The 17,683-nt window shown below is 45.2% G+C and overlaps 1 protein-coding gene across 1 annotated transcript in view; it reads right to left on the reverse strand.

Moving 5' to 3' along the window:
* UTP20 (UTP20 small subunit processome component) overlaps positions 1-17,683 on the reverse strand; it is a 276,038-nt gene that overhangs the window by 14,257 nt on the left and 244,098 nt on the right. The window contains exon 57 of the mRNA XM_063930017.1: positions 17,313-17,384. Coding sequence (XP_063786087.1) covers positions 17,313-17,384 — 72 coding nt within the window. The remainder of the gene's footprint in view (positions 1-17,312; positions 17,385-17,683) is intronic.

The following is a 17,683-nucleotide window of genomic DNA, read 5'->3' on the forward strand; positions in this document are numbered from 1 at the left end:
TTGCTGTTCGGGGTCTGACCAACTCCTTTGTGTATAATAGCAGCTGTGGTGAACCCCCTCATCTAGCGCCAGGAGTGAAATTACCTTTGGGTAAATTTCTCCTTATATTTTCTTCTGCACATTAACAGTGAGCTGGGATGACATATCTGAGATCATAGTTTTAAGAGACCTTAACCAGTGGGGCTCTGGACCCTCTCCCCCAGCCCCTTCACTGATTTGTGAAGATTGACTGCATTGTTCACATGAAAGAGAATCAGTAGATAATGGGGAGAATCGGGTGTGACATACACTGCACAGTTTGCGTTTACCCATGTTTCACAGTAAGCACAACAACATACACACACAGACAGTGATATTGCAAGCCTGCCCTACTGTATGTGAGAGGAGACAGAGAGAGAGGACACCAGCACACCTTGAGCTGCACAGCCCCAGTGAGACTGTCAGCTCCCTATAATACAGTAAACACTAACAATTTCTGTCCTAAATAGGATCCAGATAGTGTATACAAGCGGCTCTCACCCTTTGCTACACCCTGTACCAGATATCCAGCGTGGCTGATTAGTCAGGAAGCACTGTGTGTGCTGTATATGGCTGCAGTAAGCAGAAGGAGGGACCAAAATGCCTCAGGTCCAGCTCTGATGTGGCTCCGCCCACTCCAATGGCACCGGCGTTACACTAATATATTATACTGGCAAAGCCTCCTTTTTAGCTCAAAACATCACAAGTGCTAGTCAAGTGTTTTGTGCCAGTTCCACCCAGGGGATCTTAGCAGGACCTTTAGTGTTGCTAAACGTAGCCCTCCACCTAACCCAGTCTATAAAAATAGCAAAAGATGTGATAACTTGAAAGAAGATGTCAGAAACTTCAGAGCTTCACACCAACCAATATAAGCTCGCTAAATCCTGTGATGATGCGCTGCTGTAACAGGCTTACTAGCACGTAACATGGTTGGTAAAACAGACTCTGGTATGCCTTCTCGCCTTAAGAGAGCGGTTTCAACAGCCGCGCTAAATCGGGGTAAAGAAACGGACCCTGTTGCAGAAGGTCTGGACATAGCGGAAGCAGCCACGGATCGTTTGCGAGTAGACCGCGGAGATCCGAGAACCTTGCTCTCTGAGGCCAATGAGGCGCCACTAGTATGATGGTTGTGGACTCTCTTTTGATCTGCTTTAGCAACCAAGGAAGCAGCGGAAATGGTGGAAATAGATATACGAGGCTGTACGGCCACGCTATTGTGAGAGCATCCACTGTCACTGACTTTGGATCTCTTATTAGAATTTTCCAATTCCAGACTCCGAACAGTCTTCCTGCGGTAAGATGTTGTACTTGGAGCCACCAGAGTAGTGATACTCTGGCCCTTGGAGACAAATGCACCATCTGATGAACTTGGAGATGAGAGCCTGACCACTGTGCTAGAAAATCTAGCTGAAAAGGACGTGAGTGAAATCTTCTGAACTGGAGTGCTTTGAAAGACGCCACCATCTTTCATGACAATCGAATACACAAGTGCGCAGAAACTGTCCGTAGTTTGAGCACTAACTGTACCAGATGACACATACTTTGTGCTATCTCTTCTGGCAGGTAAATTCGTTGATCCACCGTATCCCTAATCATTCCCAGAAATTGAATTCTTTGAGACGGGACCATTTTGAAGTTGACAATCCAACCGTGCTAGTATATTGTATGTCAGTAAGGCATTTTGAAGGAGTGTTTGTTAAGATGAAGCCTTGATGAGAAGCTCGTCTAAGTACAGAACTATTATCACTCCCAGGGATCTGAGATGAACTATCATCACAGACATCAGTTTTGTGAATACCCGAGGCGCTGATGAGAGACCAAACGGTAGTGCCTGAAATTGCGAATGGTTTTGTTGTACTGCAAACCTTAAGTATGCGTGATACGGTGGCCAAATTGGAATGTGTAAGTATGCATCCTTGAGATCCAACAAAATCATTCCTGTGGTTCTAAACCTGCAATCACTGACCGCAGGGATTCCATCTTGAATCTGTAGTAAGTGACGCCTGATTGAGCCCCTTTAGGTAAGATTGGAATAAAACCCTTGACCGTGTTGGTGTACTGGTACCTAAAGTAAAACTGCTGAATCTACGAGAGACTGAATAGCAGTCTGCAGAACTGCCCTCTTGACTGCTGACACAGGCAGACCTGTCTTGAAAAACCGCATCGGTGATAGACAATCAAAATCTACTTTGTAACCTTTGAACACTAAATTGCGGACGTCCGAAACCACGCCAAGTGAAATGTTTGAAGGCGTGCTCCCACAACTGAAGATCCGTGCCACTGGTTTGTCAGCTGGCTTTGTGTCTTGATGGTTAGTGGTTTGTTGGAAACCACGTCCTCTATCACGTCTACTCTGTGCGGTTGTTCCTTGAGCATTTCCTCGAAAGGACTGAGGGTTAAAAGATTTGGACGCTGGTCCAGCATATTTTCGTTTAGGAGTGGAAATATATATGTCAAGTATATATACAGGCGCTGTGATGGGTGGCTTCTCCTAGCAGCTGTATGGATAAGGGGTAGTCAAGCCCTTTTAAAGACAAGGTAAAATGACCTTTGACAAAGCTGCCTGGAGCAGCGAAACGCGTTAGGTTGGGACCTTGCGTGGACCTTTGTTGACCAGCACCACCATTGCACCACTATCTACAGTCAGGACCCTGCAATTCATTGCCTCCGTGAACCAGAACTCCACATTGGCACTGCCATCGCCTACTATTCCTATAGGAGAATCCACACATTGGAACACGGAGCACTCATTGAACTGTGAACCAGGACTCCACCAATTGCTGCCGTTGCTATACGAACTTGCATCTATGGGAGCCTCTTTAACCGGAACACAGACTTGGTAACCACATCCAATTGGATGAATTATTATGCACTTGGTCCGTATTCATGACTGTATTTACGCTTGGTATATTCATGCTAATTGGTGCTTTCATATATGCTAGTTGGTGCTAGTATTCACTAGGTCTCAAAGTCCACCAAAGATTCAATTGTGAGACATAGATTTTATGTTTATCCATTTCAGTTTGATATGTTTTTACTTGTATAAGCTTTTTTAAATTAACATTAAATACATATTGCTTAGATCTTACTGTGTCAATTAGCGCTGTATATTTTTCTATATTTTCGTTTAGGAACTGATGTGGGTAACGGTAGAAAATTCTGGACACTTGGGTGTCTGATGATTTTGGCGAGATGTCATTAGATCCACCTGTTTTTAACCCCACCACTGGACTAACATCTGGAAAACTTCTGGATGTAAGGCCCATTCTCCTGGATGAAAATCCTGACGACTGAGATAATCTGCTTCCCAGTTGTCCACTCCTGGAATGAACACTGCTGACAATATCACTTGGTGATGCTCGGCTCAATTCAGGATTCAAGCAACTTCCCGCATGGCCATGCGACTTAAAGTACCTCCTTGTTTGTTGATGTATGCGACTAGCGTCGCTTTGTCTGACTGAATCTGAACAGTCTGAGACTGGAGTATGTGAACTGACGCAGAGCGTTGTAGATTGCCCTGAGTTCCAGGACATTTATTGACAGTAATCTTTCTCGGTCTGACCAGAGACCCTGAAATTGATGATGTACTGTAGGACCACTGCATCCCAAACTCTGAGACTTGTGTCGGTTCTCAGTAGCCTAAGAAATCCATTTGTCCAATTCAGGACCAAATAACATATCGCCAGTATAAGGCAATGCTTCTATTCCTCGTTTTGACTCTGCCTGCCAAGAATGCAACCAAAGCGCCTGTCAGGCTGCAATTAGTGAAGCTGAAAGCCTGAAACGAACTTTTCCGACATCCATAGAAGCCGTACCTAAATACTCAGCCGATTCACAAATGTGATCAGCAAGAAGTATATGCTGGTCTGAGGAAAGACCTTGTTGTATGCCTAACTTGAGCTGTTTTGCCCATGCAACAGCCTTGTTAACCCAAACTCCAACTAAAGCAGGTCTAAGCAACACTCCTACTGCTGCATACATGGACTTTAGCGTGGCTTATAGCTTACGCTCAGACAGGTCTTTAAGCGTCGTTGCCATTAGGACTGGAATGGTTAACTTTTTTGACAGTTTGGAAACTGAGGAATCCACTGGTGGCGCATTTTCCCATTTAGTAGTCATAGAAACTGGGAATGGGTAGTTAGACAGAAACCGCTTTGGCATCGAAAACCGTTTATCTGTATTTTTCTCTGCTTCCGTCAACTGCTTATTAAGAGAATCTGAATAAGGAAAACACACAGTAGCCCTTTGTTTTTTTAGCAAATAAAACTTCATCCTGTGTCAGAGGCTCCTCTGTCTCACTGAAATCTAGTACCTGGCGCACTGCCCTGAAAAGATTATCAATGCCCGGGCTATCAGTTACCTCACTATCTAGCTTCCTGAGATATCAGGAAATACAGGAAAGAATGGAGCACCTCTCAAATGCGCAAAGATGGCTGCCTATACCGTGTCCACCAAAAAGGGGTGTCTCCCACTCCCCAATAGACAGACTTCTAAGTAAAATTAGGTGGTTACAGTGATTGGGCGCCAGACCCAAGTGACAAACTGAACAATGACCAAATAAATGAATTCAAAATCACGCAACACCCATATATTAGATAGTGGGGTACATTCCTTAACAGTACTTGAATTCAGGCATGTAGAGAGACCTCTGATTTCCTCTTGGATAAGCGGACACTTTTTATCAGGATTTCCAGTCGTCAAATGTCATAAAAAACAAGAGGTAGAGAGCATCTCGTGTAACACAGTTTTATTCTTTTACCACAATTTTTTTCATAAAAAACATCTAAAACATGTCTCCTCATCAATAAAAACCAGAGCACATGCAGCCGGTGCACAGCTAAACTGAGTGTATGAATGGATAATTACCAGATGGTCAGAGGAAACAAAGTCCTCATTGCAGTAAGTGTCTTAAATACCAGTCAGCCTTCCGGGAAATGGCGTTCTGGGTTTTGCGGCAATCACCTCTCCTACAGACAGCAAGATGTCACCTCCAACTGCGCCGACGCGTTTCAGGCCTTACTAGGCCCTTTTTCAAGGCAGATGTGCTCTCTCCTAACAGTTTGCCCCTTTTATTCCTAGACTGACCAATCACAATCGACAGTAAACCTTTTCATATGTGTAAAACATGGCTCCCTCCATTTGTTTTCCAATGTTACCATGGCAACCTATCGTAATGCAGTGCTTTATCCTAATAAAATCAATTCCTGTATACAATAAATCTTTACAGGGTATGATAAACTTGTCCCTTATAGTCATGTATAATAAAAATATCGTTGTTATATCCATATTACTGTTCCGTTCTCACCCGCGATACGTCACTTCCGGTGATTTCCGTTGCCAGGTGACAACTATGGACATTCCTTCTAGACGTAACGTCACTTCCACTCTATCGTTATATTGCTGGCGGGGTTGTTGTTGAGATATCAGGTCTGGCATTGAATCGCCAGAATGCAACACCGATGAAATTGGTAAAGTATGAGACAACTGATGACTACTTTTAGGAATTGAACTATACATGGACTTTTGTAAGTCCTGCAAAGTTCTAGACACTCTGGCTGCTCAGACGGCATTAACCGTGAATCAGACTTAGCCACCTCACGGTCTTTCCGTACAGCGGACAACTCCGATCTCAAATCAGCCATGACACCTGCCATCATCGCCCAAGGAGGATCATGACAGAGATCTTTATCTGGACCCAAATTTGCAAGACACACTGTGCAAGTGGAAGTTCCATCATGTACCACACTATCACGAACATCACAGATAAGCGGACGCTTTGATTTTGCATTAGCTTTACTCATCATGCACACAGACAGACAGGTATACAGTGAAACAGAAGTCCACACGACTCAGTAAAAAATTTAACTAAAGTGTGTATAAGCCAGAAGTGCACTGCACTTGGTACACACTAAAATCTGTTAAATATGTGCTTCACTGAAATTTCTACTAACACCCTTGCCCCCTGCAGTGGCCATGTGTTGTAGGATTGACACCAAAGTCCTGGAAGAAGAACCAGGAAATTGTGTTAAAATGGCATCCAGCCATGTGCTATTTTTTTTTCCAACATAGATACATTATTGTCCCATATGTACTATATAAGCACTGTTTTCAGGCTTAATAGCCTGCTTTAACTGACATAACTATTATCCATCCCCCTAAGTGAGGGTGAAATGCTGGTTAGGGACCCCTAACATCTCCCCACTGCTATTGTGAACCGCGGTGCTGCCTGCAGCAGTAAGCCCTCGCTATCACTAACCGCGATCTCCCCCCTTAGCTTAATGCAGGGGATCGCCCGATTGGACGAAGATTTTGGGGATGGCAGTGAGCAAATGACGGAGCTGGAGAATACTGTTCCCTCTAGCAACCAGAGGAGCGGTTCCTACGGCACAAAGGGGATAAAGGGAAAGCGAGGTACATAGTCAGATTGTGGTGGTGGGGGAGTCTATCATCAGGAAGACAGACAGGAAAACCTGCTACCGGGACCGTGATCGCCATACAGTCTGTTGTCTCCCGTGTGCTCGGGAACGTCACATTGCGGACCGGGTAGAAAGATTGTTGGGAGGGGCCGGGAATGACCCAGCGGTCTTGGTGCACGTTGGCACCAACGACGAAGTTAGTGGTAGGTGGGATGTCCGTAAGAAAGATTATAGGGACGGTATCCGGACTCCAGGTCGACAACAAAAAGGTTGACACACCTTAGGTCGACACCAATTGGTCGACACACCTTAGGTCGACATGGACAAAAGGTCGACATGGACAAAAGGTCGACATGGACAAAAGGTCGACGTGGAAAAAGGTCGACGTGGAAAAAGGTCGACATGAGTTTTTTCTTTTTTGGAACCTTTTCATACTTAACGATCCACGTGGACTACGATTGGAACGGTAATCTGTGCCGAGCGAAGCGGAGCGAAGGCACCATGCCCGAAGCATGGCGAGCGAAGCGAGCCATGCGAGGGGACGCGGTGCACTAATTGGGGTTCCCGGTCACTCTACGAAGAAAACTACACCAAAAAAACTCATGTCGACCTTGTTCCTGTCGACCTTTTGTCCATGTCGACCTTTTGTCCATGTCGACCTAAGGTGTGTCGACCAACTGGTGTTGACCTAAGGTGTGTCGACCTTTTTGTTGTCGACCCTGAGTCCCAGACCCATAGGGACCTAGTCCAGAAACTAAAAGGCAAGGACATCTAGGGTAATATTCTCTGAATATTACCTGTGCCATGCGCTAGTCCAGGGAGGCAGAGCGAGATTAGGGAGGTAAATGTGTGGCTTAGAGACTGGAGTAGGAAAGAGGGGTTTGTGTTCTTGGAACACTGGGCGGACTTCTCAGTCAGGCGCCATCTTTTTTTATGTCACGACGGATTGCACCTGACTGATGAGGGGGCAGCAGCGCTGGGGGTGGGGGAGGATGGTTAGAAGGTTGGAGGAGATTTTAAACAAGGCGCCTGGGGGGAGGGACAAGAAAGAATTAGTGGGACAACTAGAGGGAGTAGAAAAGAGGGATGCATAAAATATAATCTGGGTGGAGAGGGGGGAAGGAGAAAAATAGTCAGCGATGGTAAATTAAGGAAAACTCAAATTTCTAAGCAAACGTCTACAACTAAACTTGCAGTTCAGGGAAGTACTAAACTTAACGGTATGCTTGCAAATGCAAGAAGCCTAACACGTAAAATGGGGGAATTAGAAACGATCGCACTAAATGACCAATATGATATCATAGGCATAACAGAGACATGGTGGGACGATTCTCGCGAACGGGCAGCAAACATGGAGAGGTACACCCTCTTCAGGAGAGATAGGACTAATTAAAAAGGAGGGCGTGTTTGTATTTATGTTAAGCCATTTTTAGAACCTTATGTAAAGGAGGCCATTTACGAGGGGACTGGTGATAACGTGGAGTTATTATGGGTTGAGATTTCAAGTGGGGGTAAAGATACAAAAAAAGCTTTTAGTAGGGACATGCTACAAACCGCCAGATATTAGTGTGTCTGACGATTATTTCTTGCATCAAATCGAAAAAGCTGCAGGACTGGGGGAGGTCATTATCATAGGGGACTTTATTACCCGGACATCAATTGGAACACCGAAACAGTAAATACAGCTAGGGGAAACAGGTTCTTAAACATGCTAAAAGAGCACTACTTGTCCCAGGTAATCAAGGAACCAACTAGACAATACTGGACCTAGTACTAACTAATAATACAGAGATAATAACAAATGCTGAAGTAGGGGAGACCTTGGGAAATCGTAATCATAATATGATCACATTTGAGATCAACTTCCAAAAACAACACTAAAAGGGTCTAACTAAGACTTAACTTTAGAAAAGCTAATTTCTACTTGCTGAAACGAGCAACGAAGGACATCATTTGGGAAATTTGGTTTCATGGTAAAAATCTGGCTGAAATGTGGGATGTTTTTACAACTGAGCTCAATAAGTACACTCATTTGTTCATTCCCAAGGTTAACAAAAACAGGAGTAGTAAATTCAAACCGATGTGGCTTAATAAGGTGATCAAGGAACATGTGGATAAAAAGAGGCAAACTTTCAAAGCATTTAAGTCTGACGGGAAAGCGGAATCATTCTAGTTCTACAGGGAATGTAACAAAAAATGCAAAAAAGAAATCAGAGCAGCCAAAATAGAAAACGAAAAGCAAATCGCAAATATAAACGGTAAAAGGTTATAAAATGAAAATATTGGACCTCTAAAGGGCGAGTTGGATGTCTTGATTAATGATGATACGGATAAAGCAGATTTATTGAATGAATAAATTCTATTCATCAGTATTCACGAGAGAGGACTAGTTGACGGGAATAGTGCACAAGATCAGCAATAAAAACAACCCGTTGATAAGTACATGGTTAAACAAGGAAGTAGTACAGGAGAGACCAAGTAAAATTAAGATAAATAAATCTCCTGTGCTGGATGGACTACACCCCAGGGTTTTTATGGAACTTAACTCAGAGCTATCAAGGCCCCTATATTTGATTTTCTGTGAGTCAATTACATCAGGAATGATACCAAAGGACTGGCGTACAGCAGAGGTAGTCCCAATATTTAAAAAGTAAGTTTGACATCTATAGTGGGGGAAATACTGGAAGGTATATTAAGGGATAGTATACTAGAGTACTTAGAAACCTCCAAGGTTATTAATAGGAACCAACATGGTTTTGTGAAGGACAAGTCATTTCAAACTAACTCAATAAGTTTCTACGAGAAAGTGAGCGAAATATTGATAAGGTAAAGCAGTGGATGTGGTCTTTCTGGACTTTGCTAAGGCCTTTGACACAGTGCCACATAAGAGACTAATTTTCAAATTGAGAGAGCTTGGGGTGGGTAACACTATTTATACTTGGGTAAGTAATTGGCTGTACAACAGGGAATAGCGAGTGGTGATTAATGGGAAGTTCTCTGAATGGGCCTCAGTGCTTAGTGGAATACTGTAGGGTTTAGTGCTCAGGCCATTGCTGTTTAACATATTAATTAATGACCTAGAAGTGGCCCTAGAAAGCACAGTGACAATTTTAGCAGACGATACTAAACTGTGTCGAGTAATTAATTTAGACAAGGATGTTAAGTCTCTACGGAATGACTTATCTAGACTGGAGGTTTGGGCAGACAAATGGAGAATGAGGTTCAATATAGAAAAATGTAAAAGTTATGCATTTTGGGACTAAGAACAATCGGGCAGCCTATAAACTAAATGGGGAAAATGTAGGGATAACAGTGGTTGAAAAGGATTTGGGTATGCTCATCGATAATAGACTTAGTAGCAGTACGCAATGCCAAAATGCAGCAACAAAAGCAAATGTGTTAGCATGCATAAAACGGGGAATGGAGACAAGGGATGAGTGTGTAAACCTGCCACTGTATAAATCATTGCTACGGCCACTCCTGGAATATTGTGTACAGTTCTGGGCACTGCACTATAAAAAAAAGATATCTTGGAACTAGAAAGGGTTCAGAGGCGAGCCACCAAACTGGTTAAGGGGTTAGAGGCACTGAATTATGAGGAAAGACTTAAAAGGTTAGATATGTTTACACTGGAAAAGAGGTGGCTGAGAGGGGACATTATTAATATTTATAAATACATTAAGGGGCAATACAAGGACTTATCATACAATCAGTTTATAAAAAAAACGCTACACAGGACACCCCATGAGGTTAAAAGACAAAAAAAATTCATACACAACAGAGCAAAGGGTTCTTCACAGTAAGAGCAGTAAAGATTTGGAATTCTCTACCAGAGAAGGTAGTGATGGTGGACTCACTAAATAAGTTTAAAAATGAATTAGCTAAATTCCTAACTGACAGAAATATCCAAGGTTACAGCATCTAAATGATATTTAATTTTATAATACGGGTTGAACTCGATGGACATTTTTGTCTTTTTTCAACCTCACCAACTATGTAACCGAGACCGGCAGTCCGCGGCCGGTGAGCAGTGAGGGCGAGCCACGGCAGCAGTGGAAGCGGTCCGTGGCGTTGTTAGGGAGTGACGGCGGCCAGTTTGTAAATGGGGGAGCGGAGTGCGCCCAGCTACGGCAGCGTGGTTGACCGCGGCTGGGCAGTGATGTGGGCGCAGTAGCACAACATGAAACATGAAATCCCACACATGGCGGGGCAGCAGCATGAGTTGGCTGCACCGCTTCCAGTAAACTTTTCACAATGTAAAACGGATCAGCGGTAGTGTGAGCTGCCTGCCTGCTCCTTACCTTTGGAAAGTAAGTGGAGGCTCTGACGGCGGCTTCTCTGTTCAAGCACTGTCTAGCTCTTGCAGCCTTAGGCTGAATCAGCTAAAGATGATGTAGGTCTATGGCGGGGCTTCTCTGCTGAGCGCCAACAAGCCTCTGCTGCACAACAGCAGCACACAGACCCGGACTGAAGCTTCTTAAAAAGCTGGAAAGGGACTGTGCAAGTGAAATGAAAAAAGTTAAAGTCCTTAGAAAAAAGTAAAGACTCGAGACGTCTAGAATGAGCCCTTCCCTGTGAAGGCACAAAAAAACACTGAGGCATCTTGGGAGTATGGAGGGGGTGGAGGGTTACTAATTTAAATATTTAAATGTGCCTATCCCTGCTAACGCCCCGGTTCATATCCCAAGAGTACTCCAGTGACCCCTAGTTGATGAAAATAAGATTTTACTTACCGATAAATCTATTTCTCATAGTCCGTAGTGGATGCTGGGGACTCCGTCAGGACCATGGGGAATAGCGGCTCCGCAGGAGACAGGGCACAAAAGCAAGCTTTTAGGATCACATGGTGTGTACTGGCTCCTCCCCCTATGACCCTCCTCCAAGCCTCAGTTAGGTACTGTGCCCGGACGAGCGTACACAATAAGGAAGGATCTTGAATCCCGGGTAAGACTCATACCAGCCACACCAATCACACCGTACAACTTGTGATTTGAACCCAGTTAACAGTATGATAACAATGAAGTAGCCTCTAAAAAAGATGGCTCACAACAATAATAACCCGATTTTTTTGTAACAATAACTATGTACAAGTAATGCAGACAATCCGCACTTGGGATGGGCGCCCAGCATCCACTACGGACTATGAGAAATAGATTTATCGGTAAGTAAAATCTTATTTTCTCTAACGTCCTAGTGGATGCTGGGGACTCCGTCAGGACCATGGGGATTATACCAAAGCTCCCAAACGGGCGGGAGAGTGCGGATGACTCTGCAGCACCGAATGAGAGAACTCCAGGTCCTCCTCAGCCAGGGTATCAAATTTGTAGAATTTAGCAAACGTGTTTGCCCCTGACCAAGTAGCTGCTCGGCAAAGTTGTAAAGCCGAGACCCCTCGGGCAGCCGCCCAAGATGAGCCCACCTTCCTTATGGAATGGGCATTTACAGATTTTGGCTGTGGCAGGCCTGCCACAGAATGTGCAAGCTGAATTGTACTACAAATCCAATGAGCAATAGTCTGCTTAGAAGCAGGAGCACCCAGCTTTTTGGGTGCCTACAATATAAACAGCAAGTCAGACTTTCTGACTCCAGCCGTCCTGGAATTATATATATATATATATATTTTCAGGGCCCTGACAACGTCTAGCAACTTGGAGTCCTCCAAGTCACTAGTAGCCGCAGGCACCACAATAGGTTGTTTCAGGTGAAACGCTGACACCACCTTAGGAAGAAACTGGGGACGAGTCCGCAGTTCTGCCCTGTCCGAATGGAAAATCAAATATGGGCTTTTGTAAGACAAAGCCGCCAATTTTGACAATCGCCTGGCCGAGGCCAGGGCCAACAGCATGGTCACTTTCCATGTGAGATATTTCAAATCCACAGATTTGAGTGGTTCAAACCAATATGATTTGAGGAATCCCAACACTACGTTGAGATCCCACGGTGCCACTGGAGGCACACAAGGGCTGTATATGCAATACTCCCTTGACAAACGTCTGGACTTCAGGACTGAAGCCAATTCTTTCTGGAAGAAAATCTATAGGGCCGAAACTTGAACCTTAATGGACCCCAATTTGAGGCTCATAGACACTCCTGTTTGCAGGAAGTGCAGAAATCGACCTAGTTGAAATTTTTTCGTGGGGCCCTCCTGGCCTCACCCACGCAACATATTTTTACCACATGTGGTGATAACGTTGTGCGGTCACCTCCTTCCTGGCTTTGACCAGGGTAGGTATGACCTCTTCCGGAATGCCTTTTCCCTTAGGATCCGGCGTTCAAACCGCCATGCCGTCAAACGCAGTCGCGGTAAGTCTTGGAACAGACAAGGTCCCTGCTGGAGCAGGTCCTTTCTTAAAGGCCGATGCCACGGTTCCTCTTGGAACAGACATGGTACTTGCTGAAAGCAAATCCCTTCTTAGCTCCCGAGGCCATTAGTCCTCTGTGAGCATCTCTTGAAGTTCCGGTTACCAAGTCCCTCTTGGCCAATCCGGAGCCACGAGTATAGTTCTTACTCCTCTATGTCTTATAATTCTCAATACCTTGGTTATGAGAAGCAGAGAAGGGAACACATACACCGACTGTTACACCCACGGTGTTACCAGGACGTCCACAGCTATCGCCTGAAGGTCTCGTGACCTGGCGCAATACCTGTCCCATTTTTTTGTTCGGGCGGGACGCCATCATGTCCACCTTTGGTCTTTCCCAACGGTTCACAATCATGCGGAAAACTTCCCGATGAAGTTCCCACTCTCCCGGGTGGAGGTCGTGTCTGCTGAGGAAGTCTGCTTCCCAGTCGTCCACTCCCGGAATGAACACTGCTGACAGTGCTATCACGATTTTCCGCCTAGCGAAAAATCCTTGCAGTTTTGCCACTGCCCTCCTGCTTCTTGTGCCGCCCTTTCTGTTTACGTGGGCGACTGCCGTGATGTTATCCCACTGGATCAATACCGGCTGACCTTGAAGCAGAGGTCTTGCTAAGCTTAGAGCATTATAAATTTGCTCTTAGCTCCAGTATATTTATGTGGAGAGAATTCTCCAGACTTGATCACACTCCTTGTGTGACTGCTCCCCAGCCTCTCAGGCTGGCCTCCGTGGTCACGAGCATCCAATCCTGAATGCCGAATCTGCGGCCCTCTAGAAGATGAGCACTCTGTAATCACCACAGGAGAGACACCCTTGTCCTTGGATATAGGGTTATCCGCTGATGCATCTGAAGATGCGATCCGGACCATTTGTCCAGCAGATCCCACTGAAGAGTTCTTGCGTGAAATCTGCCGAATGGAAGCGCTTCGTAATAAGCCACCATTTTTACCAGGACTCTTGTGCAATGATGCACTTGACACTTTTCCTGGTTTTAGGAGGATCCCGATTAGCTCGGATAACTCCCTGGCTTTCTCCTCTGGGAGAAACACCTTTTCCTGGACTGTGTCCAGAATCATCCCTAGGACCAGCAGACGTGTCGTCGGAACAACTGCGGTTTTGGAATATTTAGAATCCACCCGTGCTGTTGTAGAACTACTTGAGATAGTGCTACTCCGACCTCCAACTGTTCTCTGGACCTTGTTCTTATCAGGAGGTCGTCCATTTTCTTTGAAGACGAATCCTCCTTTCGGTCATTACCTTGGTAAGGACCCGGGGTGCCTTGGACAATCCAACGGCATCGTCTTGAAACTGATAGTGACAGTTCTGTACCACGAACCTGAGGTACCCTTGGTGAGAAAAGGCAAATTTTGGGACATGGAGGTAAGCATCCCTGATGTCCCGGGACACCATATAGTCCCCTTGTTCTTTGCTATCACTGCTCTGAGTGACTCCATCTGGATTTGAACCCTTGTAAGTGTTCAAATTTTTCAGATTTAGAATAGGTCTCACCTAGCCTTCAGTACCACCATATAGTGTGGAGTAATACCCCTTTCCTTGTTGTCGGAGAGGTAAATTTATTATCACCTGCTGGGAATACAGCTTGTGAATTGTTTTCAATACTGCCTCCCTGTCGGAGGGAGACATTGGTACAGCAGACTACAGGAACCTGCGAGGGGGGAAACCTCTCGACATTCCAATCTGTACCCCTTGGATACTACTTGTAGGATCCAGGGGTCCTGTACGGTCCCAGCGTCATGCTGAGAACTTGGTAGAAGCGGTGGAGGGCTTCTGTTCCTGGGAATGGGCTGCCTGCTGCAGTCTTCTTCCCTTTCCTCTATCCCTGGGCAGATATGACTCTTATAGGGACGAAAGGACTGAGGCTGAAAAGACGGTGTCTTTTTCTGCAGAGATGTGACTTAGGGTAAAAAACGGTGGATTTTCCAGCAGTTGCCCTGGCCACCAGGTCCCATGGACCGACCCCAAATAACTCCTCCCCTTTATACGGCAATACATCTTTGTGCCGTTTGGAATCTGCATCACCTGACCACTGTCGTGTCCATAAACATCTTCTTGCAGATATGGACATCGCATTTACTCTTGATGCCAGAGTGCAAATATCCCTCTGCGCATCTCGCATATATAGAAATGTATCCTTTAAATGCTCTATAGTCAATAAAATACTGTCCCTGTCAAAGGTATCAATATTTTTAGTCAGGGAATCCGACCAAGCCACCTCAGCTCTGCACATCCAGGCTGAGGCGATCGCTGGTCGCAGTATAACACCAGCATGTGTGTGTATACTTTTTAGGATATTTTTCAGCCTCCTATCAGCTGGCTCCTTAAGTACGGCCCTATCCGTAGATGGTACCGCCACTTGTTCTGATAAGCGTGTGAGCGCCTTATCCACCCTGAGGGGTGTTTCCCACCGCGCCTTAACTTCTGGCGGGAAAGGGTATACCGCCAATAATTTTCTATTGGGGGAAACCCACGCATCATCACACACTTCATTTAATTTATCTGATTCAGGAAAAACTACAGGTAGTTTTTTCACCTCACACATAATACCCTTTTTTGTGGTACTTGGAGTATCAGAAATATGTAACACCTCCTTCATTGCCCTTAACGTGTGGCCCTAAAAGAAAATACGTTTGTTTCTTCACCGTCGACACTGAAATCAGTGTCCGTGTCTGGGTCTGTGTCGACCGACTGAGGTAAATGGGCATTTTACAGCCCCTGACGGTGTTTGAGACGCCTGGACAGATACTAATTTGTTCGCCGGCCCTCTCATGTCGTCAACCGGCTTGCAGCGTGTTGACATTGTCACGTAATTTCCATAAATAAGCCATCCATTCCGGTGTCGACTCCCTAGAGAGTGACATCACCATTACAGGCAATTTGCTCCGCCTCCTCACCAATATTTTCCTCATACATGGAGACACACGTACCGACATACAGCACACACATAGGGAATGCTCTGATAGAGGACAGGACCCACTAGCCCTTTGGGGAGACAGAGGGAGAGTTTGCCAGCACACACCAAAACGCTATAATTATCCAGGGACAACCTTTATATAAGTGTTCCTCCCTTATAGCATTTTAATATATATACATATCGCCAAATCAGTGCCCCCCCTCTCTGTTTTAACCCTGTTTCTGTAGTGCAGTGCAGGGGAGAGCATGGGAGCCTTCCCACCAGCTTTTCTGTGAGGGAAAATGGCGCTGTGTGCTGAGGAGAATAGGCCCCGCCCCCTTTTCGGCGGGCTTCTTCTCCGGAGTTTTAGATATCTGGCAGGGGTTAAATACATCCATATAGCCTCAAGGGCTATATGTGATGTATTTTTCGCCATACAGGTATTATACATTGCTGCCCAGGGCGCCCCCCCCCAGCGCCCTGCACCCTCCGTGACCGCTGTGTGAAGTGTGCTGACAACAATGGCGCACAGCTGCAGTGCTGTGCGCTACCTGATGAAGACTGAGAGTCTTCTGCCGCCTGGTTCCGGACCTCTTCATCTTCAGCGTCTGCAAGGGGGGTCGGCGGCGCGGCTCCGGGACGAACCCCAGGGCGAGCCCTGTGTTCCGACTCCCTCTGGAGCTATGTCCAGTAGCCTAAGAATCCAATCCATCCTGCACGCAGGTGAGTTGAAAATCTCTCCCCTAAGTCCCTCGATGCAGTGAGCCTGTTGCCAGCAGGACTCACTGAAAATAAAGAACCTAAAAACTTTTTCTAAGTAACTCTTTAAGAGAGCCACCTAGATTGCACCCTTCTCGGCCGGGCACAAAAACCTAACTGAGGCTTGGAGGAGGGTCATAGGGGGAGGAGCCAGTACACACCATGTGATCCTAAAAGCTTGCTTTTGTGCCCTGTCTCCTGCGGAGCCGCTATTCCCCATGGTCCTGACGGAGTCCCCAGCATCCACTAGGACGTTAGAGAAAAAGAAAACATGGCTGTGAGTGTATGTGTATTTCTGCTTTTCTGCAAGCAATTTACATCCAAAATGCATAAAATCATTTAGTTGTGATCAATATAGTAAGCAAATTAATGAGAAGTCGCTGCTTGTAAGTTCCTGTAGGGGGAACGTATATTCTTCTTTATTAAGATTTATGCATGCAGTGTCTCCCATTAAAAAAACTGTAATCTGATGGAGGTGAGAGGGAGTTAGAGGGGGCAGAGCTTTTCACTTGTAGCGCCTATACTCCTGTTCCAGCCCGCTACCCAGTCAGTACCACAGTGCCCCCCAGACTGGATGCAAGAGGAGCACTGATAAGCTTCTTAAGACAAAACTCTATCCATTAAAAGTTCTGAGGCGCCAAAATGTAATGTACAAGACACTATTGGCAGGACTTTATTTTATAAAGTGTAAGTTGTTTGTGTGAGATCCTGTGAAGGGAATTATTTGGTTTCAGCAATAAAAAGCATGCTAAACACATGTAAAGGCTGTTTTTCTGTGTGGCGATTGTCCTGGAAATGGCACTGGCAAAACCCTCACTAGAACTAATCTTATTCATTAGAAAACATACCTGTTCCCCCAGGGTCTGGTCAAGAAATTTTGACTTCAGCTGATGACAGAAAGCAAGAGCAAGGTCTTTCATCTGTGGATGCAAACAATACAGTGTAAACAGCATCATTTATAAAGGCAGGCTATGGCAAGACACAAAACGTAACTCATGTATAGTATATTACTTCTTTTATAGAACACTAAAATGGTACACGAATGATATATAGATTATCAAGAACTCAACCAATTAATTTTTCTCTGAATACAAAGGATGATGATAATAATAAATTAGTTACAAAATGAAAAATAAGGTATTTCTTGAAACAATGAATTGTGTCATCAGTAATTGGACTACAGGCTGTGTACTCTGGCGTATTTGTTACTTACATAACA

The sequence above is a fragment of the Pseudophryne corroboree genome, chromosome 6 (assembly GCF_028390025.1).
Source record: "Pseudophryne corroboree isolate aPseCor3 chromosome 6, aPseCor3.hap2, whole genome shotgun sequence".
Classification (NCBI taxonomy): domain Eukaryota; kingdom Metazoa; phylum Chordata; class Amphibia; order Anura; family Myobatrachidae; genus Pseudophryne; species Pseudophryne corroboree.